This window comes from Festucalex cinctus, chromosome 7 (assembly GCF_051991245.1).
Source record: "Festucalex cinctus isolate MCC-2025b chromosome 7, RoL_Fcin_1.0, whole genome shotgun sequence".
NCBI lineage: Eukaryota > Metazoa > Chordata > Actinopteri > Syngnathiformes > Syngnathidae > Festucalex > Festucalex cinctus.
In genome coordinates, this window is record NC_135417.1 from 527,631 (window position 1) to 551,866 (window position 24,236).

Below are 24,236 nucleotides of genomic sequence, written 5' to 3' on the forward strand. Positions count from 1 at the left end.
GACTATCTGGTTGTCACCTCCTGGAAGACGGGCTTGTTGTTGTTGATGTCGTTGATTCCGACGATGACCTGAGCCGAGCTGCTGAGTGGGTACGGACCGCCGGACGCGTTGTCGTCGGTGGCGGTGATGGTGAGGACGTACTGAGGACCTTTTAGTCTAGGCGGAGGGCTTCGCCGTAGCTTAATGATGCCTTGAAACACAGGAAATACACACGGTATTGCAGTACAAATTGATATGATACTAATACCTACACTTAACCGCAAACCATACCCAAAACTTTAACTATATACCCTAGGCGGAAACCTAACCCCTACTCCCACACCCTAGCCCTAATTCCTACCCTACAACTTCCCCTACCCTAGATATATCTAACCCCAACCATAATCCCTACCCAAAAACCTAACATCAACTCGACCCTAATCCATCTCCTTAACCAAAGACCCCTAATACCTAGATGTTAACACCCACCCTTACACTAACCATTAAACCTAGCTGAAACACCTAATCCTAACCTTAACCCTTGTTTCTACCATATAGTACGGTTCAGTTCCATTCCATTTTTGGCATTTCCATTGTCTATTTATTGATCAGAATTTATCCATCCACACGACATCACGGTGTCCAAACCTAACAGGACCACTGAGCAGACACGGCTACGAGGCTAAGAAACAAGGCGACTTGCAAACTTAGCTGCTATGCTCGATTTATATTCCTTCTTTCTCTTTCAAGACTGATCATAACTTGATCCCAGAACTTTTACTTCACACCAAATTGGGAAGAGAACCTCACGTGGCTGTTGAAGGAATGTCAGTTAGCGTCTACTTTCAGCGTGGGTGGCGAAAACCCCGCATTAGTCCACCTTGTTGAAAAAACAGTCGTGTTTTCATGCGCGTACAATCAAGCGGGCATTAGCATAACCCAGCAAACAAACTAACACATAAGCAGCTTTGCCAGGGAGCCATCTACATGAAAATACTTACTACACACTTTGAAGTGACAAAGCCCAACATCCCAGCACGCCAAAGGCTATCTGCCGTGCGTGGGTAACAATAAAACACTGTTATAGCCATTTATGTGTTTAACGCTTTGGTGTGTGTACTGTATGTGTCTGTATGCGTGTGTTTAAGTGTGCTCGTGTGTGCGTGCAGCAGAGGAGTGCATGCTGGGCGATAAGGTGCAAAACACAAAAAGATAAACATGTGCAACACGGCTGAATATCAATAAATAATTATGTGTGTATTCGTGTTTTATATGCACGCCTGTTTGGGGGCTCACTAGCTTTGTCCCCAATATACCAGTTACCAAGGCAACAACCGCTGTACTTGTGTGCGTGCGTGTGTGCGCGTTGATGTTTCTGTCACTGTTGCATGTTGTTATGCTAATGCATGCTAACAAACAACATACCGACTATCCAGGGAAGAACCAGCATCAACACGGTTTTGTGTTTCTCATAAAAACAACTGCATGTTTATTATTTACATAAACCTGTGACAAATAATTGGAATTATTTATATTTTGCGATTTCATAGTTTCTTTTTTCGTTTAGAAAATGTATATGCTGTCAAACTAACTAGCTATTATACTACCTGTACATCTATAAACACATGGGGACCGCCAACCACAACTTATGGGTACATCTGCTAACTGTTTATGACCTGGTTCGAATAGTAAGCATTCTAGAGTGTGAATTTTTATGAAACTGGATTAAATAACAATAAACAGCCATTCCCAGAGGGCCTTCGCAACACCTGTTACCCAAGCTCAAAAGAGTGTGTCTTTCTCACCTTTCTGGTTGTCCAACAGGAAGTTGCTGTCCTCATTGCCGCCGGTGATCGCATACGAGACACAGTCACCATCAGGGTCGTTGGCATGGACAATGGCGACAAGGGTGTCGGGGCCCGCGTCCTCACTTAAGAACGTCTTGTAGCTGAAAACAAGTTAAGACGAGTGGAAGTGTGGGTGAGATTCAGATAAGTTGATAACAGACAGCCTATCTTCAACTATTTGCTATCTACTAACAACTAGCCTAGCAGCTTTAGCCTATATTCTTCCACTACTATGAATCTGGTAAGAGCTAGCCTAGCTTCTTCTTGTACTTGTTGTCTAGCTTCTTCTACTACTATGGTAACTGATAGTCTAGCTGCTTTTTGGCTACTAATATGGTAACCGCTAGCTTAGCTACTTCTTCTAGTTGTTGACTAATTTCGACTACGACGTTAACAGGTAGTCCAGCTGCTTTTCATCTACTAATATGGTAACTGCTAGCCTAGCTTCTTCTTCTACTTGTTGACTAGCTTCTTCTACTACTATGGTAACATAGTCTTGGTGCTTTTCTTCAATTTATCTGGTAATTGCTAGCCTAACCTTTTCTTCTACTACTTATTGGCTAGCTTCTTCTACTAATATAGTCACAGGCACCCTATATTCTTTTATTTTACTAAACTGGAAATAACTATCCTTTCTTTGTCTACTAATCCTCCAAGAGCTAATCTGTGTTCTTCTTCTTCTACTTATCTGGTACCAGCCATCCTAACTGCTTCTGGTAATCTCTTAACAGCTATCCTATCTTCTTTTACTACTGATCTGATAAATCTAGCCTAGCTTCTTCCTTTACTAATCTGGCAACAGATCTATTTTCTTCTTCTACTCATCTGGGAATAGTTAGCCCAGCATCTTCTATTAATCTGGTAAGAGATATCCAATCTTCCTTTAATATGGTAACAAATAGTTTCTTCTTTACCTAATCTGGAAAATCATATAGCTACCGGCTTCTTCTGATATGATAACAGATTGGATTGGATTCTTCTTCTACTAATCTGATGTCAGATAACCAAATTTATTTTAGTCCTAACAGCAACAGTTTCTTCTTCTATTAATAGGATAACAGCTAGTCTATATCTTCCTGTTTTTACAAGCGAGAGAGAGCGAGCGAGTTTGTCATACACGGCCTGCGAGAAGACGGGCGTCTCGTCGTTAGTGTTGGCCACCCGGATGCGTACGGAGGCGGTGCCGGTGCGCGGCGGCGTCCCTGCGTCCACGGCGACTACCAGGAACTCGTAGACGTGATTGGGCCGCTCGTAGTCCAGCCGGCGGGCGGCGGTGACTACGCCCGCAGACGTGATGTCAAAGTCGTCGCCGTGGACTGAGTAGGAGAGCTCCGAGTTCACTCCCGAGTCGCAGTCCCGGGCCAGAACTGAGGATGATATAAGACTTTTATACTCCCACAATGGGGAAGTGAGATGGAATGTGTTGATGCAATCCAACCTTGCAGCAGTGACGTTCCGGGTGCGACATTCTCAGGAACGTTATCCCGGGTGTAGATGGAGTGCAGGAACTCCGGGGTGCAGTCGTTCTCATCCGTTATGTAGACAACAACCTGTAGGCAGCATCTTGGTGTTATTAAGTATATCGCTCCATTTATAAACTTCCTGTTTTATTTGAAAAAAAAATGAAGACAAATGTGAGAGAAAATTCCTTCTCTCACTCTCAATCGTGACTCTGTAGCAAACGTTCCAACTCATTGGAGCTCAAACCCATACGCAGTTTTCCATCCCCGTAATTTAATGGGAGCGGCTGCTCATTTTCCAGTCTCGAGCTTTTGGACATGCCAAATGTTTCGGTAACGGTGGCGACCCAGTGGAGTATAAACGACTGGAGGTGCGCATGCGTTAGCGAACGGTTCCGGCAATTTTAGCCGGAAGCTGCATAAAATTTGATCAGTGCATTTCCTGAACTATAGACGCCGTGCCCCAATCAATGGCCGAGCTCAAAACAGCAGCACCTACCGAGGCAAGTAAACAGTCTCCCGGAGGAATTGAAGCGTGGAGTCTTTAGCATGTTGAAAACAAGTAAACATGCTTTTGTTATGTGGAGCGTCTTTGTTGCTCAACTGACTATTCTGTAGTTGCTAACCAAAACAGCAGCACATATCAAGGCATTTAAACAGTCCCTCGTTTGAATTGAACTCTTACCAATTTTTGTGAACACTTTCAAACAGAATATTGTGTTATGTATACACGTTTTTTTTCCCTCTTAGCATTCCAGTAAATTCTGACTTGTGGTCTCTCCACAATGTTGTGTGCCGGGTGACATTTCTTCTAAAATGTCCTTTGGGGCTGAAGGCAACACAACCTATAGAGGCTACCGTGAGGTGCACTATAAATAGTGTTACTGAGATGGAGGCAATGCACACACATCACGCACACACCCTTGGAGTGGATTAGCCAGCCGAGCTAATAGAGTAGCCAAAGCCTTTAGGGGACACTGGTAGCCATTTTAAAGCACTTACCAACATTTGGACAGCAGGGGAGGTGATAATGGACTCCTCCAGGTGTGTGTATGTGCACGTGTATTAATGTGAGCCGCTATGACATCTTCAGAGCTTCCCATGAGGAGTCAGCTAAGTTTCCCCACATTTACACAAGTTTGTGTGTCTTCGATTCTGTGTGTATAAGAAGTGTGTGCGTGTATAAGTGCTGATGCGACGGCGATGGCGTCTGATCACTGAGCTTGGGAACGCAGCTTTGATGTGCTGACTTTTCATCAAGCGCCCCGATGAAAATGAGGGCAACGGCGGGGTGCGCGCGAGGCGTGTGTGCGGGAGCGTGCGTGCTTGATGAGCGGCACAAGCGGCAAATTTAAGGGTTGCATCACAAAGTCTGATTCAGCAGCTGTGCTTGGAAGCTAAACCGTCATCGCTCAATGCAAGTTTGAAAATAAAAACATTTAAGTGTTGCAACTTCAACTAAAATAAGCTAATTGCTAAAAGTGCTATGCACCTCACACGTTCGACCTTTGACCTTCGAGGTTACATATTCACCCTGTTCTGTAATTTGATTCTATCCTACAACCATCAGTGTCGTGTTATTTCCCGCACCTCGCTGACGCCGCTGAGGCCCGTGTCGGCCTCGGAGGCTCGGACTTGCAGGGTGTGCACGTTGTGTCCGCTCTCGTAGTCGACGGTGCGGGTGAGGCCGAGGGCGCCGCTCTCCTGGTTGATGCTGAACAGGTTGCCGGGATTCGACTGCAGCACGTAGGCCAGCGTCTTCTTCTGGAAGGACACGGCCTGGACGGCACCCACGCTGCACGGTAGTAGACACAATTTAAAAAAAAAAAAAAGAAGTGTATTGTTGATTTTCATTTTTTTTAGAGCAGTATCTTACAGTAACATTGCAACAAATAATACTATTTACTTCATTCATTTTTTCACTATATGCTATGGATATAATGTAATGTATTAGGTAAATATTTAACTATATTACATTATACCGTTTATTGTGTATGGATTGCTTTTTTTTTTTTTTTTTTTTACTCTACAACTGCAGCATGGTTTGCATTACATAAACAATCTGTTCTCTGTTGCCTTACCTGAATAAATAAATAAATAAATACATAAATAAATAAATAAATTAAGTTGTGTCGTCAATTAATCAAAAATGATAACGGGGCTTTCTTTTACAATGTATATTGTATGTCAATGTAACATTATGCAAGATATAGGAACATTTAAAAACAATCGATAAATAATGTTTTTTTTTTTTTTTAAGAGATAGATCAATATGGTTTTTTCGGGGCCGATACTGATACTATTACTACTTATTAGTAGTCAAGGACACAGATATTGAAGCCGATATTTATTTTCACTAAAAAGGGAAAATATTAGCATCAAAATGTTGAAAAAATACAAACTCCAGCTCTTAAGTTTTATTATTTTTTTTTAATTTTAAAGCATATCTTTATTGAGCAACTTTTAGTTAGTAAAATATGCTGAGTTTTTTTTCCCTTTTTTTTTTATTTTATTTTTTTTAATTTTTTTTAAAAGTACTAAATTTGTACTTATCTTAGTTTTAATTTCAAACAAAAACAGAAGGTGCAGAGAGTTCCCAGGGTCGGCAAAAATGAAAATGAAAACTTGATTATTTTTATTTTAATTAAAATAAGTTCCCTCAAATGAACACTTTTTTTTTTTAGTTTTTTTTTTTTTAATGTATCTATTATCAGCCATATGATTTTTCAAAATGGATACCGATATTTCTCAAAATGCTGAATATCTGCGCTGATAATCGGTCTATCCCTAGTATTTTTTAATTTCAAATTAAAATTTATTGCAAACAAAGTTTGATAAAACTAAAACAAAATGTAAACACATTCAATCAATCAGTGCAAATGTACTGATTGATCTTAAAAGTGAAATATAACTGAACTGTACTGCGGCAATGATTCTTCCATGCACCACTAGAGGGAGCTCACGTACCACTAATGGCACTCATACTGCACTTTGAGCGTCACTGTTAGGAAAAAATATCATTAACTCATTTGCTCCCAAAAACGTATAAATACGTTCTATTTTAAATGTATTGTGTCCCAAAGACATATTACTATGTTTTTTATGTTTTTTATGCTAGAGCATACAGAAAAGCTTTGACTTTGATCCATCCTTTCAACTGCAAAGAACGGATGAAAAAAATAGTAGTTATTACACAAATGGCCAACAGGTGGCAGAAGAGTATAAGAGATCAACCAGGGCCATGTTGAAAACAAGTCGTTTCCACAATTCTAACCAGATCTGTGAATAATGATGATATATGATATATTCTAATGCTAATTGCTGCAAAACGGAAACAGATAGAAACATGCTTTTTTTTCCCTGATGAAAGAAGAGACACTAATCTTTCTTTTGGTAGTTTCCATGTTTTTATAGCAATAGAACACAATATTCTGTGGGCCTTGCAAACTCAGTCAAAATCCAGTAAAACAGCCGGGAGTGAAGGGGGTTGCTTCAGTGAAAATGGATGAGAGTGAATGAGTTAAAAATCAAAGTTACAATAAACATTAGCAATGGCTTTGTTCGCATGGCATTATGGGAAATGTAGTTCCTCTTCAATTAATGAATGAGTGACGCTCAAAATGTCTTCTTTTTTTTTTAAGAAATGAAAGCTGAACGCGACACGGGCGACACACCAAATGCATCCAAATGGATGCACTGCACACACACACACACACACACACACACACGCCGCACGTATAGACACATGCCCCCCAAACACACGACTCACAGGGTGGCATGGACACTCGGATATTATTAACACAATGTGCTTTGCGCCAGAAGCCCAAAGGGACACACACACAAACACACATGCACACGCACACACATATCCCTTCATGTTTATCCAGACCTCGCTTTTAATAAATATTTGAATTTGCCACACTTTCAAACTCTCAGCCTCGGGCCACACACACTCTTGCATCTGGGTCCTCTTCATCTGTCATCCAGCCCACCAACCTCCATCCTCCTCATCCATCCATCCATCATCCATCCATCCATCCATCACGCATGCTCCTCCACAACACATGTAATGCACGTACATAATACTACAAGTCCCACAATGCATTGCTCAGTGACTGACAATTTTATGTTTTATCCTAAATGTTTCATTATTAAGTTGAGTTATTTGTATCCACAAGCGGATAACATGCTTTGTAGTAAGTCAAATGAAGTAACACAGACAAAAAAGAAAAAAAGTAACGATGGTCACTCACGGCTGTCCGACGGCCATGTTCTCGGCCACATTGAGCTGGTAGGTGGCGTTGGTGAACTGCGGCGGGCGGTAGCCGGCGAGGACCGACACGGTGGCCGGCGGACCTTTGCGGCCGTCGGCGTCCACGGCCTGAACCCGCAGATGGTACTCGTAGCTGGGGGCCAGGGGTCGCCCCGTGGTCCTGATTTCGCCTGAGCGCCGGTCCACCTCGAAGCAGTCCACACCGCCTGACAAATAAAAAAAATATATTCTGTATTATTTCTAATTTCTTATTTACTGTTTTCTATGAATTACCCTTTGTATAAAAACATACAAAAACATTCTGAACGTTCATTAAACAAATAATTAAATAATAAAAAATAAAATTATAAAAATGAAACTAATCTGAATTCAATTCAAATGAATAAGAAAATCATACATACAGTAATACTACAATATGTATGTTCTGTAATATTTATTTATTATTTATATTTCTTACCTATTATTTTCTATGAATTACTTTTTTTTTTTTTTAGAAAAAATACTAAAATATTCATAACTTTCTTTGTAACATACAAATAAAATTATGAATATAAAATAATCTAAATAAAATTATAAACATGGATTATTATTAATTATTTATAAGTAAATTAAGTTCAATAATCATATATTAGTAAAATATATCAAAAATGAAATAAAAATCCAATTTAAAATTTTATATTACATCATTAATTATCATGTTTTGTATTTAATGTTACAGCATCAAAGCGGTTTAAGAAAATATGAATATTGTCTTCTACTAATTTTAGTGCATTGATTTTTCTGTAAAATCCTTAAAAAAAAAAAAAAAAAAAAAAAGTAGCCTGGATGAGAAAGGTTTTGGAATGAGCCCAAGGTAAAAGAGGACAGATGAAGAAGATGATGATGAAGAAGAGGAAGTGGGATCCTCAGCTGTTGACCAGAGGGCCTCCGCTGGTCGCAGCTGCATCCCACCTGTCAATCATTCCGTCCTCCCGCTACAATGATTCTGCTCATCATCACTGTGGTGGAGGAACACTGTTTTCTATTAACAATAGATCAGCTCTGGCCGAATTTCTGAAGCGTGTGCATCCTGGTGGACATGCACAGTTTGCACTGCAGGGGTCCCCAACAAGACTTACCCAGTACTAAATTAGAAAAACTGACACCAGTTTCAGCGATCAGCACGATATTTGGTGGACATATCGATACAAACAGGACAAATGAGATAGTCTAAAGGAAACATGTTTGAAATGTAACAGGAAGCTGATTATTTTGGTTTAAAGCAGCCAGTCTAACAACAACAAATACAAAATGTCTGAACAAAGATAACAAAGCTAATTTTGGAGAAGCATTCAATTATTTTTTTTTTTACATCTATGCTATGTCATACTGAGTTGTTTCTAATAATTTTGCAACCATGTTGAGTACTTGAGCTTGAAAAGTGAGACTTATTACTTTTGTAGTGGATAATTCTTGTATTGCCTCTTTGAAATGGTGTAACGTAACAAGTGGTGAGTATATAAATAGAATTGTGTGAAGTGGGACTTAATCTCACTTAAATCCACGTTGGCAAGATATGAGAATAAGTCAAATTAGTGGTTTATTTGCGAGGACACGTGTCGTCACATTATGCCAAAGGGATGCAGTTTAAAAAAAAAAAAAGAAAATCAACTCTTAAAATATCTTCTTCTTCTATTGCTCTTAAAAAAAATAAAAATACAAAAATCCACAGCCACCGGCGCCCATCCGCCCACCTCGCCGCCTCTCCGGAGACGCTCTTATTATTCCCCAACGTGGGAGCTCTCTCGGCCCCCCAGGGGAGCGTTTAGCATGGGGGGGGGATCGTGCCGTTTAACAGCATTTTTTTTCAGCATTCTTGACGCTAATTGAAATTCAACAAGTCACTTTTTATTTAGATAAATCTGTGGCTCTCCGAGCTAAAGCAGGTTTGTCACACATGCAAATTCCTCTGACAGGTAATACATATACATTCTTATTTGCATGTATGCATGTCATGTATGTATAAGGATATATATAAACAACTACATTTAACACTAACGGTAACACTAACACTGTGATTTTATTCCACCATTCATATGTTTGATTTAACACTTATTAATATTTACATTCCAAAAGGCCTCTCCTTGTTTGCTTAGCTTGCTTTTATGCCTTTAAGGCTATATACTTGCACAGTAAGACCCCCAGGGGCTGAATAAATGCAAAAACAAACATCTGTAGTGTTAGCGCTAGTGTGTTATTAGCATAACAGTTGGTTCAAGAGTTTGACTTTTATGCTTTTTGTGCTTTCAAGGCCACCATAATTCCTAGTATATAGGGGCTAAGGTAAAACAAAACAACAAAAAACATCTTTACTACTATTGCTAATGTGCTAGTAGCATAAACAAGCTAACAAGAGCATACAATTATTTTGTGGAAAACAAAAGTGCATCGCTCACTATGTCACAAACAAAGCTGTGCCAGTCGATCTTTAAAACAATAATCAAATCACTTAATTAAAATTACTATGAAAATTAAATCAGAATGAAATACAACAGAAGTGCCCGCTGATTTTTAGCAGATTTAACACGACTATGCGGACAGCCACATGGCTTTGTCCAGTCAGCATTTTGCCTGGCTTAGTTTTTAAAGTAAATAAAACCATTTCCTTTCAATCAGTCTTGGTACTTTAGTAATAATAATTACCTTAACAAACCAAAAATACATCAAAAACTTGCTGTGCTGTGATTGGCCAGTTTGTGTTAACAAAAACTCCATAATGATAACGACACAACAGGTTATAAACATTTGATTTTCATTTTAAATATAAATGCTCACCGTCCAATAGAAGGAACTGAGGTTGTCCGAGGGTGCCGTCACGTTGCCGTGACGACAGGCGGTAGACCACAGACCCGGGGGCGGCGTCAGGACCCACGGCCGCCAGATAAGGTGCCGGGAACATGGTCCATTGCAGGTGGGCCTGACTGAGCGAGCTCAGAATCAACCGGCACAGGTACCACTCGTCACCTGCAGGAGAGACACAGACGACTCAGTCACATGCCAAGCAACAGGTGACGCCAAACCATGAGGTCATTGGAGCCAATCAGAAGGCTGATGGAAGTCATTAGTAGAAAAGGGAAAATATAGTGCTACTGACAGTGATGTTAACTTATTCCTGAATTATACAAAATCTTCTGGAATCATAACTTTGGAGCAGATCTGGATAAAGACGCAGAATTTTCCACTTTTGGTTGTTATGGTCGGTCATGTTAGCTTTTTGCTAAGCACAACATGCTACGTTCTTGTCATGGTTTTAACTATTATGTGAACGAATAGCGTCATGTTAGCTTTTACCTACATTGCTTTGGTTGTTTTTCTATGGAATGTAGCATGATGTAGTGGCTTTGGCAGCATTTGTTTAGATAGTGTTATGTTAGCTTTTTGCTAGTTCAATGCTAGGCTTTTGTCGTCAACTTGACAAACTCAACTGTTGTTTTGTGTGTTCTAGCCGTTGTTCTCCTTTTGTCGCCGTCGTTAGCTGTTGTTTCGGCACCCTTCTTTGTTGCTAAACTAGCTAGCGCTGCGCGTTGTTCAGTAGGTATCATGAAAGCCGGTGTCTCTGCAAGCCCCGAGGGGACACGCTGACATTAGTCGACGAGCTCATATCGCGCCTTTTATCTGCTTCCTGTTCCCCGGGAAGACAACAGCTACATTTTTTTCCCCCTTTTTATGACGTTGCCGACAAAAAAAGATGCAGGTTTTGTTTTGAAACTCTGGGTCGTGTGCTTTTTTTTTTTTTTTTTTTTCCGTGGAGGGATTTGTCGAGAAGGCTGGAAAACAACAACTCCGTGTCAACTTCTGCCAACAAATTGTGTCAGAGGAACGATGAAAAAAAATGATACTTTGGACCAACTTGAATGACTAATTTGCTATTGCTAAATTTATTAACTGATTTATTTTGATCCCACTCACAAGTATTACTTTTGCTTTAGTCAAGTAATTACATTAACAAGACCAAAGACTATTTGTGTACAACTGTAAAAATTTATTCCATATGGATGACTTCTGAAGTCTTTTCACTTTGTTCAGTAAAGTGGAGGAAAAGGTGAAGATGAAGTCATCCTCACGTCCTCCTCTGCCTGGATGCTCGTCACTCCTGGCTGGTTAAATACAGAATAATGGTGTCTATTTAAAGGGTCTTGTTTTACATACGCTGCACCCCTCCAGCGGCGTAATGGAACGCGGCCCATTAGCACAATCAACATCAACGCGGCCTGACGGCTCAGAAAGGAGACTGAGGAGGAGGTGGGAGAAGGAGCAGGTAGAAGGAGGTTTGAGGGGGATAGGACGAATAAGGAGTAGCAAGAGGAAGAGGAGTTGTGGTGTCATTTGAACAAAATGTCTGCTGTCCTAAAACATCAACAACAATGTGACTTGAACATGACTCAGATGAGTTCAAGAGGGTGTCTGCGTTGTTCCTCGTCATGTTTTCGTTTAAAAACATGATCAACGCTTTCAATTATTCAAACATTGACTACTTCCTGTCTGCTCAGACCAGCAACACAATGGGCGAAATCATTTTATGTTCTGCATACACTATAAAGACTATAGTGATCATTCACTCTACAACAAAAACAAAAGCAATTAAGTGTAAATCTATTTAGCTAGCGCCTTAGTAGAAAATAAGGTACCATGATCCCTCTCTCACATTTGCTCCACTCATCCTAGTCGCCACAATAATGTCAAACCAACATACACATAAGGCAGCTTGCCGGAGCGTACCGAGATGTTGAAAAGGCAAGCGCTGACCGCAGAGACGCACACGTTTGCGCTTTCACGCGTGTCGACGTGACGCTTGTCTGACACGAACGGTGCGCTGTCGGAAGGATTGTTAGGACGGCGGGACCGCCTTCCGTCGCTCTTTTGTCACTTGATGTCCGCTGCATTTTTCATGCGGCGAGGTGACGGCGCAAAAGCGGAAAGCAGAAAGCGAAACCCTCAGGCCGGGGGGGGGGGGCAGCCTCCTCACACCGAGCAGCTCATGAATACGAGTTTGGTGAGAGTCAAGATGCCCGCGAGGGTCACTTCCTGTGGCCCGTTGAGTTTGAGGCTCAATGAACTTCAGCGCAGATGAGTCTCAGGGTCAGATTCGACTTCCCGTAATGCCCTCCTCATTAGCCATGTTTTCAGCATGGCATGAACAGGACAAAATAACCTTACTTGCTGTGGTGGTCCCAGACTTGGATTGACGTGGACAGACTTGGGTTAACGTGGACAGACTTGGGTCTTGGGTTGATGTGGACAGACTTGGATTGATGTGGAGACTTGAGGTGACGTGAAGACTTGAGGTGACGTGGAGACTTGAGGTGACGTGGAGTCTTGACTAAACATGGAGAAACCTGACTAAACGTAGAGAAACTTGACTAAACGTAGAGAAACTTGACTAGACGTAACACTATCAGCACTGCACACCTCAACAGAACAAGACAAGGCAAGACAATGCTCCCATAACACATGAACAAACACCACTCCCTAAATACAACACTAACGAGACACTAACAAGACACATCTGGGAAACAGCAGGCAGAGGGCACTAATTAGCAACACAAAGGGGAGGGGCGACACACACAGGTGGACGAGGTTAACTATGACGAGACTAGGGGAGACAAAACCAGACAAAAGACCACATAAGCACCCAAAACTCAACCCCAAAACTGAAACATGACAATTTTGGTTCGGTCATAGTTATGTGTTGATCTATGTTGGTCCTGTATTGGTTCGTTGATGGTCCTGTATTGGTTATTTCATGGTCTGTTTTTCCTGTGTTGGTTCTGTGATTCTAAGTTGTTGTTGTTTGGTTTTATGTTGAATCTATGTTTGTTCTGTGATGTTCTAGGTTGTTACTGTGTGGGTCTTCTGTGGGTTCTGTGATTTCCTGTTTCAATCCTGTGATTGTTCTACTGTATTTTGGGTCTGTAATTGTCATAGCTTGGTTCCATAATGGTACTATGCAGGATTTATGTCACTTTTATGTTGGTTCTGTGGCTGTTCTGTCCTGTTACCATGTCGGTTCTATGCTAGTTATATGTTAGTTTAGTTATAGTTATGGTATGTTTGTTGTATTTATAGGTTTGTAGTGGTTTTATGTTGGTGCTGGTTTGTGTTATTGTGTTGCTTCTGCGCTGTCCTAGGTCCTGTGTTGACGCGATTCTGGGTCTACATTAGCTCTATGTTAGCACTGTGTTGTTCCTTTCCCATCTGAATTTGTTCTGTGATGCTTCTAAGTTGATTGTGGAAGTGTTTTGTGTTGGCTTTGTGTAGAATCTATGGTGGGTTTTGTGCTGTCTGTGATGGGTTGTGTTGATTATAAACTAGTGCTATGTTAGTACTGTGTTGAGACTACATATATTGGTTCTGTGATTGTTCTATGTTGGTGAAACGCTAACTATGTAAAGTAGCTTTTGTGTTGTTCTAAATTAGCTTTAGATCATAGCGTGTTCAGTCGTCATGTTTTGTTGTGCTTTTCACAACTTTTGTTGACAAATCACAAAAGTGTCCAGCTTGAGTCTGAACATTGTTGAAGTTCATCATGACAAACCTTCACATCAGCTGAAGCCAAATAAGGGCAGGAAGTGAAAGATGCTAAAAAGTCTTTTAGCGTCAGCGTGTACACGTTTGTGTACTCATGTTTGTGTCACACCGGCAGCTTTTTCACCACACGGGAGGAAGCAGACGCGAGCCGACTGCTACTTGATGTTATTCAGCGCGAAGGCGCTGTCGAAATAGACGAAGAAGGAGAAGAATCTCCTGCATGCCGCCTCACCGGAGGAGCGTCAATTAGCAAAGGGAAGGAAAACAAGATGCCTCTGAGGGAGGAAGGAGGGGGTGGGAGGTGGAAGGGGGGTGACGGGATGACGGGAAAAGAAATAAATCAAAGACAGACAAGAATGGAAGTAAGCTTTTGCCAACTCATATTCATTAGTGTGGCCAAGGAGTAAATATGCTAATTTTTGTTAGCCTGCTGATAGCATTTTGTGTTATATCTTAACATTATTGTTTGATAAAATGACAGCGGTGCCTTGAGATATAAGTGACCCGACTAATGAGTTTTTCAGGATCATTGTTGGTTCAAAACGTCTTTTTGTTTCCATCCATCCTTTTATTTCGTTCAACTTATGCAGGTTTAGGTTGCAGGGCTCGAAAACTATTTTAACTGCATACGATCCTGTGTGTGATTGACAGGGTGGGATACATCGCCATGGCAACCCAGAGCGGCACAGGTGTCCCCCAAGGGGGCCGGGTGCCATGGCGACATGTCAAGTTGACATGTGAGAAGCACTCTGTCGTTGCCTCATCTGTGTGTGTGTTAACACGCGTGTGCGACGCTAGCAAAAGCGCGCGACTTCAGATTCCCGCACAAGTTACAGTGAGGTCACGTAACGGCGAAAGGACGCGACGGCAGCGAGGCGAACTCGTCTCGACCAGCGAGCAAACAAACACGCTTCTGTTGGTGAACCGGGCCCTCCATCTGGTCCGTGGGATCCAGCGGACAGGGAGGCCTGCTGCATCCTAATTAGCAACCTTATAGACTGGCCTACTTTACGCAGCCTCTCATACGCACACACACACACACACACACAAAGACAAAGTCCTGCAGGCACACAGTTAATTAAACCTCATTCGCACTGCTGATGATGAGCAATGCAGGAAATGAAAAATAATAATCATTAAAGCCGCATGCCTTTTTCATGGCGAATCCTCAAAGCGATCGTCAAATTATGACACCATGCTTTGGACAGCAGTGAACGTGGACCGGAGTGTGTTTGATTGATGTCATAACCCACTGCTGTATAGTTCTTGTTGTGATGTAAGTGTGTGTTTTTATATGCATTTAAGTTTGTGTGTATCCCTGACCTGCCCTGCGATTGGCTGGCAACCAGTCCAGGGTGTCCCCTGCCTACTGCCCAGAGCCAGCTGAGATAGGCGCCAGCACACCCCGCGAGGGCGGCACGGTAGTCGAGTGGTTAGCACGTCCGCTTCCCAGTTCTGAGGTCTCCGGTTCGAGTCCAGGCTCGGACCTTCCTGGGTGGAGTTTGCATGTTCTCCCCGTGCCCGCGTGGGTCTTCTCCGGGTACTCCGGTCTCCTCCCACATTCCAAAGACATGCATGGCAGGTTAATTGGGCGCTCCGAATTGTCCCTAGGTGTGCGTGTGAGTGTGGATGGTTGTTCGTCTCTGTGTGCCCTGCGATTGGTTGGCAACCAGTCCAGGGTGTCCCCCGCCTACTGCCCAGAGCCAGCTGAGATAGGCGCCAGCAGCCCCCGCGACCCTTGTGAGGAATAAGCGGTCAAGAAAATGGATGGATGGATGTATCCCTGACTGCCAGTACCCAGCTGCCGATTAAAATCGGGTGATTATTGGTCTTCAAACATCTGCCAAAACAATTGGCCAACTGGGCAAAATGGCCGATTATTTTCCCCTTAAAATGTTATAAACATTATCGAAGAAAACCGAAGTTTCCGACGGTTTAAAAGTACCCTGAATGCACCATTTTGCTCACGTAGCATTAGCAACTAGCAAGTGTGTAGCGTATGTTATTAGGATTATTCTGTTGTCCCCAAAGCGTCCTTTAAGCTGTTTAATGACATCCCAGTTGGGGTTAACTGTAAAACTAAACAGATTACACTAAGAATAACATCCACTCTAAAAGCGAAAGGAGGATCCCATTCAATGCTAACCGGACGTTAGCATCGACTTCGGGAGTGTTTTTCCTTCAAATAACAAACATTCACACACAAATGCTGTTGGAACACATGGCCACGGGTAAAATAACACTACGCAAAAGCACAAATTCTTCCCAATGTGTGAAAAATGAGTTATTAGAATACAATCATAACTTTCTTCTGTACTCACTTTAAATGTGTACACCATGGATGCACGGCACCACACTGCCCCCAAGAGGCCAAAATGCACAGGAACAGTCAGTATTTATTAGGGCCCGAGCAGCGACCGCTGCGAGGTCCCTATTGTTCCTGAAGGAATTCTTATTAGGGCCCGAGCAGCGGCGGCGGCGGTGCCGCTGCGAGGCCCTATTGTTTTTGTAGGAATTCTTATTATTAGGGCCCGAGCAGCGGCGGCGGCGGTGCCGCTGCGAGGCCCTATTGTTTTTGTAGGAATTCTTCTTATTATTATTCTTATTATTATTCTTCTCCGCAAACAATCGCATTTTTGAGACACTAAACGTGACCGAAAACTCACCAAACTTTACACGCACATCAGGCCTGGCGAAAAATTTGATATTTTAAAGTCGCCATACATGATAACAGAAAAATGGCTCCTTAGCGCCCCCTACATAGGTTAAACGGATCCCTGTCCCGCTACGATTGTCCGACGGCTATGAAAATTGTGTGGCACCTGTAGCACATCCCAATGAACAAAAACCTCTTTGAAGTGTGTACCCTAAAATAGACAGAAAGTGAGGTATGAGTATTTAAATGTCCAATTTTTGCCAATTTTTGCACATTTACAGGGGTCATACTTTTGCCCGCTTCTCCTACACGGTTAACCCGATTGACTTCAAACTTGGGATGTACCATCTCAACACCTGGGACAACATCATTGTGAAAAATGAAAAGTTTTTGATATACTATATGACGGCGGCGGCGCATCAAATTTAGAGTTTAAAAATTCTTACTTCACGAGGCATTGCCGGTTGTACGTTTAATCTAGAGCTACGAAAATTGGTACACATATGTAACAGGCTATGACCTACAAAAAACTCTTTTTGAACCATATGCTAAACCTAACAGGAAGTCCACCATTTTGATTTATTTTGGAACGTGTTGCCATTTTTTTGGCCATTTCATTGGAGTCTTATTTTAACGAACTCCTCCTACAGTGTTTATCCGATCATCTTCAAACTTGGTGTGATTCATCTTAAGATGTTGAAGATGAAAAGTTATTGAAAGCTTTGTATTTCGTCGCACGCTGTTGTCATGGCATGCACTGTTTGCAAAGGAAAAAAAATATCCTTAAAGAAGCATTGCCAGTTGTACGAAGCAGCTAGAGCTACGAAAATTTGTAGACATATGTAACAGCCCAAGATGTACAAAAAAGTCTCCTGGTGCCCTGTGCTAAACCCAACAGGAAGTCCCCCAGGGGCCGGGCATCACATTTTGAGCTAAAAAAAACCCCTCTTTAACAAAGCATACCCGGCTGTACGTTTCACCTAGAGTTACCAAAATTTGTAGAGGTATATAACAGCCCTCGATTTACAAAAAACTCTTTTTGAACCATATGCTAAACCTAACAGGACGTCCGCCATTTTGATTTACTTTGGAATGTGTTGCCATTTTTTTTGGCCATTTCATAGGGGTCATATTTTAACAAACTCCTCCTACAGAGTTTATCCGATCATCTTCAAACTTGGTGTGATTCATCTTAAGATGTTGAAAATGAAAAGTTATTGAAAGTTTTTTATTTCGTCACATGCTGTTATCGTGGCATGCACTTTTTGCAAAGGAAAAAAATCCTTCTTAATGAAGCATTCCCAGTTGTACGAAGCAGCTAGAGTGACGAAAAATTGTAGACATATGTAACAGCCCAGGATCTACAAAAATGTCTCTTGGTGCCATGTGCTAAACGCAACAGGAAGTCCCCCAGGGGCCGGGCATCACATTTTGAGCTAAAAAACTCCTCTTTAACTAAGCATTCCCGGTTGTACGTTTCACCTAGCGCTATGATAATTTGCAGGCATACATAAGAGCCCACGATGTACAAAAAAGTCTCTTGGAACCATGGGCTAAACCAAACAGGAAGTCCGCCATTTTGATTTATGATGGGATTTGTTGCCATTTTTTGTGGCCTTTTTCAGGGGTCATATTTTAACGAACCCCTCCTACAAAATTTATCCGACTGTCTTCAAACTTGGTATGTTTCATCTTAAGATGTTTAAGATGCAAAGTAATCGAAAGTTTTTTATTTTGTCACACGCTGTTGCCATAGCAATGCATGGGAATTGCACACCATATTTTGCGTTTTGATTAAACACCTAAAGCTATGATAATTTGCAGGCAAACATAAGAGCTCAGGATGTACAAAAAAAGTCTCTTGGAGCAATATGCTAAACCAATCAGGAAGTCCACCATTTTGATTTACGTTGGGATTTGTAGCCATTTTTTGTGGCCTTTTTTAGGGGTCATATTTTAACGAACTCCTCCTACAAAATTTATCCGACTGTCTTTAAACTTGGTGTGCTTCATCTTAAGATGTTTAAGATGCAAAGTTATCGAAAGTTATTTATTTTGTCGCACGCCGTTGTCATGGCGATGCATTGTTTGCCAAGTAAAATGTTACTTTTTTTTTTTGGTCTAAACATGTGCAAAAACTCATGAAACTTTACACACACATCAGGCTTGTCATCAGCATGAATATTTTAGAGATTTCTTATTCAATTTGCAATAAATGGTTCAATAGCGCCCTCTAGACATTTTTATGAAGCTTTTGCAAATGTTTTGTGTTTTATGATTCAGCTAGATTTGTAAAAATTGGGATACCTATCAGCCTAAGACTTACAAAAAGGTTTCTAAAGCCATATGCTGAATCAAAAAGGAAGTCTGCCATTTTGATTTACTTTGGTATTTGTAGCCATTTTTTGGGGCCTTTTATAGGGGTCATATTTTCAACAGAACTTATCAGATCGTCTTCATTCTTTGGCGTGTTTCATCTTAAGATATTTAAGATGAAAAGTTATTGAATTTTTTTATTTTGTCACACGCCTTTGCTGTAGCCATGCATTGTTTGTGAAGAAAAATGCTTTTTTGAGAGTCTAAATATGGGTGAAAACTCACAAAACTTTGCACACGCACCAGACCTGTCTAGAACATGAATATTTTATTTAGAGATTTGTTGTGCTACTTGTAATAAATGGCTCAATAGCGCCCTCTAGACATTTTTATGAAGTCTTTCCGATTATATGATTCAGCTAGATGTGTGAATATTGGCAGGCATGCCGAATATATTCAAAAAGTATTCTATATAGCCATGTGCCAATCCATTTTGATTTTATTTTGTTAATTGTGCATCGTTTTTGGCCTTTCCATGAAACTTTAAAAACACAAAGCATGGCAAAAACGTTTACAATTTAGATGGTTTCCTATTTGACAGTACCCCAACATGCCAGTACCCCGACGTGCAAATACCCCAACGTGGCCCGGGTTGCGAGGGCCCTTTATAGCTGCTCGCAGCTCTAGTTATTATTATTATTATTAGGGCCCGAGCAGCGACCGCTGCGAGGTCCCTATTGTTCCTGAAGGAATTCTTATTAGGGCCCGAGCAGCGGCGGCGGCGGTGCCGCTGCGAGGCCCTATTGTTTTTGTAGGAATTCTTCTTATTATTATTATTCTTATTATTATTCTTCTCCGCAAACAATCGCATTTTTGAGACACTAAACGTGACCGAAAACTCACCAAACTTTACACGCACATCAGGCCTGGCGAAAAATTTGATATTTTAAAGTCGCCATACATGATAACAGAAAAATGGCTCCTTAGCGCCCCCTACATAGGTTAAACGGATCCCTGTCCCGCTACGATTGTCCGACGGCTATGAAAATTGTGTGGCACCTGTAGCACATCCCAATGAACAAAAACCTCTTTGAAGTGTGTACCCTAAAATAGACAGAAAGTGAGGTATGAGTATTTAAATGTCCAATTTTTGCCAATTTTTGCACATTTACAGGGGTCATACTTTTGCCCGCTTCTCCTACACGGTTAACCCGATTGACTTCAAACTTGGGATGTACCATCTCAACACCTGGGACAACATCATTGTGAAAAATGAAAAGTTTTTGATATACTATATGACGGCGGTGGCGCATCAAATTTAGAGTTTAAAAATTCTTACTTCACGAAGCATTGCCGGTTGTACGTTTAATCTAGAGCTACGAAAATTGGTACACATATGTAACAGGCTATGACCTACAAAAAACTCTTTTTGAACCATATGCTAAACCTAACAGGAAGTCCACCATTTTGATTTATTTTGGAACGTGTTGCCATTTTTTTGGCCATTTCATTGGGGTCTTATTTTAACGAACTCCTCCTACAGTGTTTATCCGATCATCTTCAAACTTGGTGTGAATTCATCTTAAGATGTTGAAGATGGAAAGTTATTGAAAGCTTTGTAGTTCGTCACACGCTGTTGTCATGGCATGCACTGTTTGCAAAGGAAAAAAAATATCCTTAAAGAAGCATTCCCATTTATACGAAGCAGCGAGAGCTACGAAAATTTGTAGACATATGTAACAGCCCAAGATGTACAAAAAAAGTCTCTTGGTGCCCTGTGCTAAACCCAACAGGAAGTCCCCCAGGGGCCGGGCATCACATTTTGAGCTAAAAAACTCCTCTTTAACAAAGCATACCCGGCTGTACGTTTCACCTAGAGTTACCAAAATTTGTAGAGGTATATAACAGCCCTCGAGGTACAAAAAACTCTTTTTGAACCATATGCTAAACCTAACAGGACGTCCGCCATTTTGATTTACTTTGGAATGTGTTGCCATTTTTTGGGCCATTTCATAGGGGTCATATTTTAACGAACTCCTCCTACAGAGTTTATCCGATCATCTTCAAACTTGGTGTGACTCATCTTAAGATGTTGAGGATGAAAAGTTATTGAAAGCTCTTTATTTCGTCGCACGCTGTTGTCGTGGCATGCACTTTTTGCAAAGGAAAAAAATCCTTCTTAATGAAGCATTCCCAGTTGTACGAAGTAGCTAGAGCTACAAAAATTTGTAGACATATGTAACAGCCCACAATGTACAAAAAAGTCTCTTCGTGCCATGTGCTAAACCCAACAGGAAGTCCCCCAGGGGCCGGACATCACATTTTGAGCTAGAAAACTCCTCTTTAACGAAGCATTCCCGGTTGTACGTTTCACCTAGCGCGATGATAATTTGCAGGCATACATAAGAGCCCACGATGTACAAAAAAGTCTCTTGGAACCATGTGCTAAACCAAACAGGAAGTCTGCCATTTTGATTTACGATGGGATTTGTTGCCATTTTTTGTGGCCTTTTTCAGGGGTCATATTTTAACGAACTCCTCGTACAAAGTTCATCCGACCGTCTTCAAACTTGGTGTGTTTCATCTTAAGATGTTTAAGATGCAAAGTTATCGAAAGTTTTTTATTTTGTCGCACGCTGCTGCTATAGCGATGCATTGTTTGCCAAGTAAAGTGCTGCTTTGTTTTTTTATCTATACATGTCTGAAAACTCATGAAACTTTGCAAACACATCAGACTTGTCATGAACATGAATTTTTAGAGATTTATTGTGCAATTTGCAATAAATAGCGCCCTCTAGACATTTTTATGAAGTATTTCCGATTGTATGATTCTGCTAGATTTGTGAAAATTAGGACAGACCCCTATCAGCCTAATACCTACAAAAAAGTATTATGTAGCCATTTGCCAAACCAAAGAGGAAGTCCGCTATTTTGATTTTATTTTGGGAATTATACATCATTTTTGGCCTCTTTCATAGAACTTTGCACAGACAAGGCATGGGAAAAACTAACATTTTAAATGGTCCTTGTTCCATGTAACAGTACCCCAACGTGCCAGTACCCTGACGTGCAAGTAACCCAACGTTGTGCTCAATAGCGCCCTCTATGCATTTTTATGGAGCATTTCCAATTGTATGATTCAAGCGATACACAACTAAAGATGACTTGACCTAGATTTTTGAAAACTGGGAGGCATACCTATTAGCTTAAGACCTACAAAAAGTATTCTGTAGCCGTATGCTAAACCTAAAAGGAAGTCCGCCATTTTGAATTTATTTTGGGAATTGCACACCATCTTTGGCCTTTTGCACTCACAAAGCTTGTCAAAAACATTTTAGATGGTCCTTGTCCGATTTGACAGTACCCCAACGTGCCAGTACCCCGACGTGCAAGTACCCCAACGTGGCCCAGGTTGCGAGGGCCCTTTATAGCTGCTCGCAGCTCTAGTTATTATTCTTCTTCTTCTTCTTTTTCTTTGTTATTATTCTTTTCCGCAAACAACCACATTTTTGAGGCACTAAACATGAACGAAAACTCACCAAACTTTACACGCAGATCGGGCCTGGCGAAAAATTTGATATTTTAAAGGCGCCATACATGGTAACAGAAAAATGGCTCTGTAGCGCCACCTACATAGGTTTAACGGATCCCTGTCCCGCTACGATTGTCCTATGGCTACGAAAATTGTGTGGCACCTGTAGCATATCCAGATGAACAAAAACCTCTTTGATATGTGTACCCTAAAATAGACAGGAAGTGAGGTATGAGTATTTGAATGTCCAATTTTGGCCCATTTTTGCACATTTACAGGGGTCATACTTTTGCCCGCTTCTCCTACACGGTTAACCCGATTGACTTCAAACTTGGGCTGTACCATCTCAACACCTGGGACAACATCATGGTAAAAAATCTAAAGTTTTGGACATACTATATGACGGTGGCGGGGCATCAAATTTACAGTTTCAAAATTCTTACTTAACAAAGCATTGCCGGTGGTACGTTTAATTGAGAGCCACGAAAATTGGTACACATATGTAACAGACTATGATCTACAAAAAAACCTGTTGGTGCCATATGCTAAACCTAACAGGAAGTCCGCCAGAGGCGAGGCATCAAATTTTGTGTTTCAAAATTCTTATTTAATGAAGCATTCCCGGCTGTACATTTCACCTAGAGTTACCAACATTTGAAGACATATGTAACAGCCCTCAAGGTACAAAAAACTCTTTTTGAACCATATGCTAAACCGAACAGGAAGTCCGCCATTTTGATTTACTTTGGAATGTGTTGCCATTTTTTGGGCCATTTCATAGGGGTCTTATTTTAACGAACTCCTCCTACAGAGTTTATCCGATCATCTCCAAACTTGGTGTGATTCATCTTAAAATGTTGAAGATGAAAAGTTATTGAAAGCTTTTTATTTCGTCGCACGCTGTTGCCGTGGCATGCACAGTTTGCAAAGGAAAAAATTCCCTCTTAATGAAGCATTCCCAGTTGTACGAAGCAGCTAGAGCTACGTAAATTTGCAGACAAATTTAACAGCCCACGATGTACAAAAAAGTCTCTTGGTGCCATGTGCTAAACCCAACAGGAAGTCCCGTAGGGGCCGGTCATCACATTTTGAGGTAAAAAACTCCTCTTTAACGAAGCATTCCCGGTTGTACGTTTCACCTAGCGCTATGATAATTTAGAGGCATACATAAGAGCCCACGATGTACAAAAAAGTCTCTTGGAACTATCTGCTAAACCAAACAGGAAGTCCGCCATTTTGATTTACGTTGGGATTTGTAGCCATTTTTTGTGGCCTTTTTTTAGGGGTCATATTTTAACGAACTCCTCCTACAAAATTTATCCGACTGTCTTCAAACTTGGTGTGCTTCATCTTAAGATGTTTAAGATACAAAGTTATCGAAAGTTATTTATTTTGTCGCACGCCGTTTCATGGCGATGCATTGTTTGCCAAGTAAAATGCTGCTTTTTTTTTTTGGGTCTAAACATGTGCAAAAACTCATGAAACTTTACACACACATCAGGCTTGTCATAAGCATGAATATTTTAGAGATTTCTTATTAAATTTGCAATAAATGCTTCAATAGCGCCCTCTAGACATTTTTATGAAGTCTTTCCGATTATATGAT

The 24,236-nt window shown here is 41.1% G+C and overlaps 1 protein-coding gene across 1 annotated transcript in view; it reads right to left on the bottom strand.

Moving 5' to 3' along the window:
- LOC144022314 (neural-cadherin) overlaps window positions 1-24,236 on the bottom strand; it is a 110,777-nt gene that overhangs the window by 37,871 nt on the left and 48,670 nt on the right. Inside the window, exons 2-8 of the mRNA XM_077527019.1 lie at window positions 10,374-10,562; window positions 7,540-7,765; window positions 4,877-5,081; window positions 3,265-3,376; window positions 2,944-3,193; window positions 1,785-1,927; window positions 18-190 (exon numbers count right to left, since the gene is read on the bottom strand). Of these exons, the coding sequence (XP_077383145.1) occupies window positions 18-190; window positions 1,785-1,927; window positions 2,944-3,193; window positions 3,265-3,376; window positions 4,877-5,081; window positions 7,540-7,765; window positions 10,374-10,562 (1,298 nt within the window). The remainder of the gene's footprint in view (window positions 1-17; window positions 191-1,784; window positions 1,928-2,943; window positions 3,194-3,264; window positions 3,377-4,876; window positions 5,082-7,539; window positions 7,766-10,373; window positions 10,563-24,236) is intronic.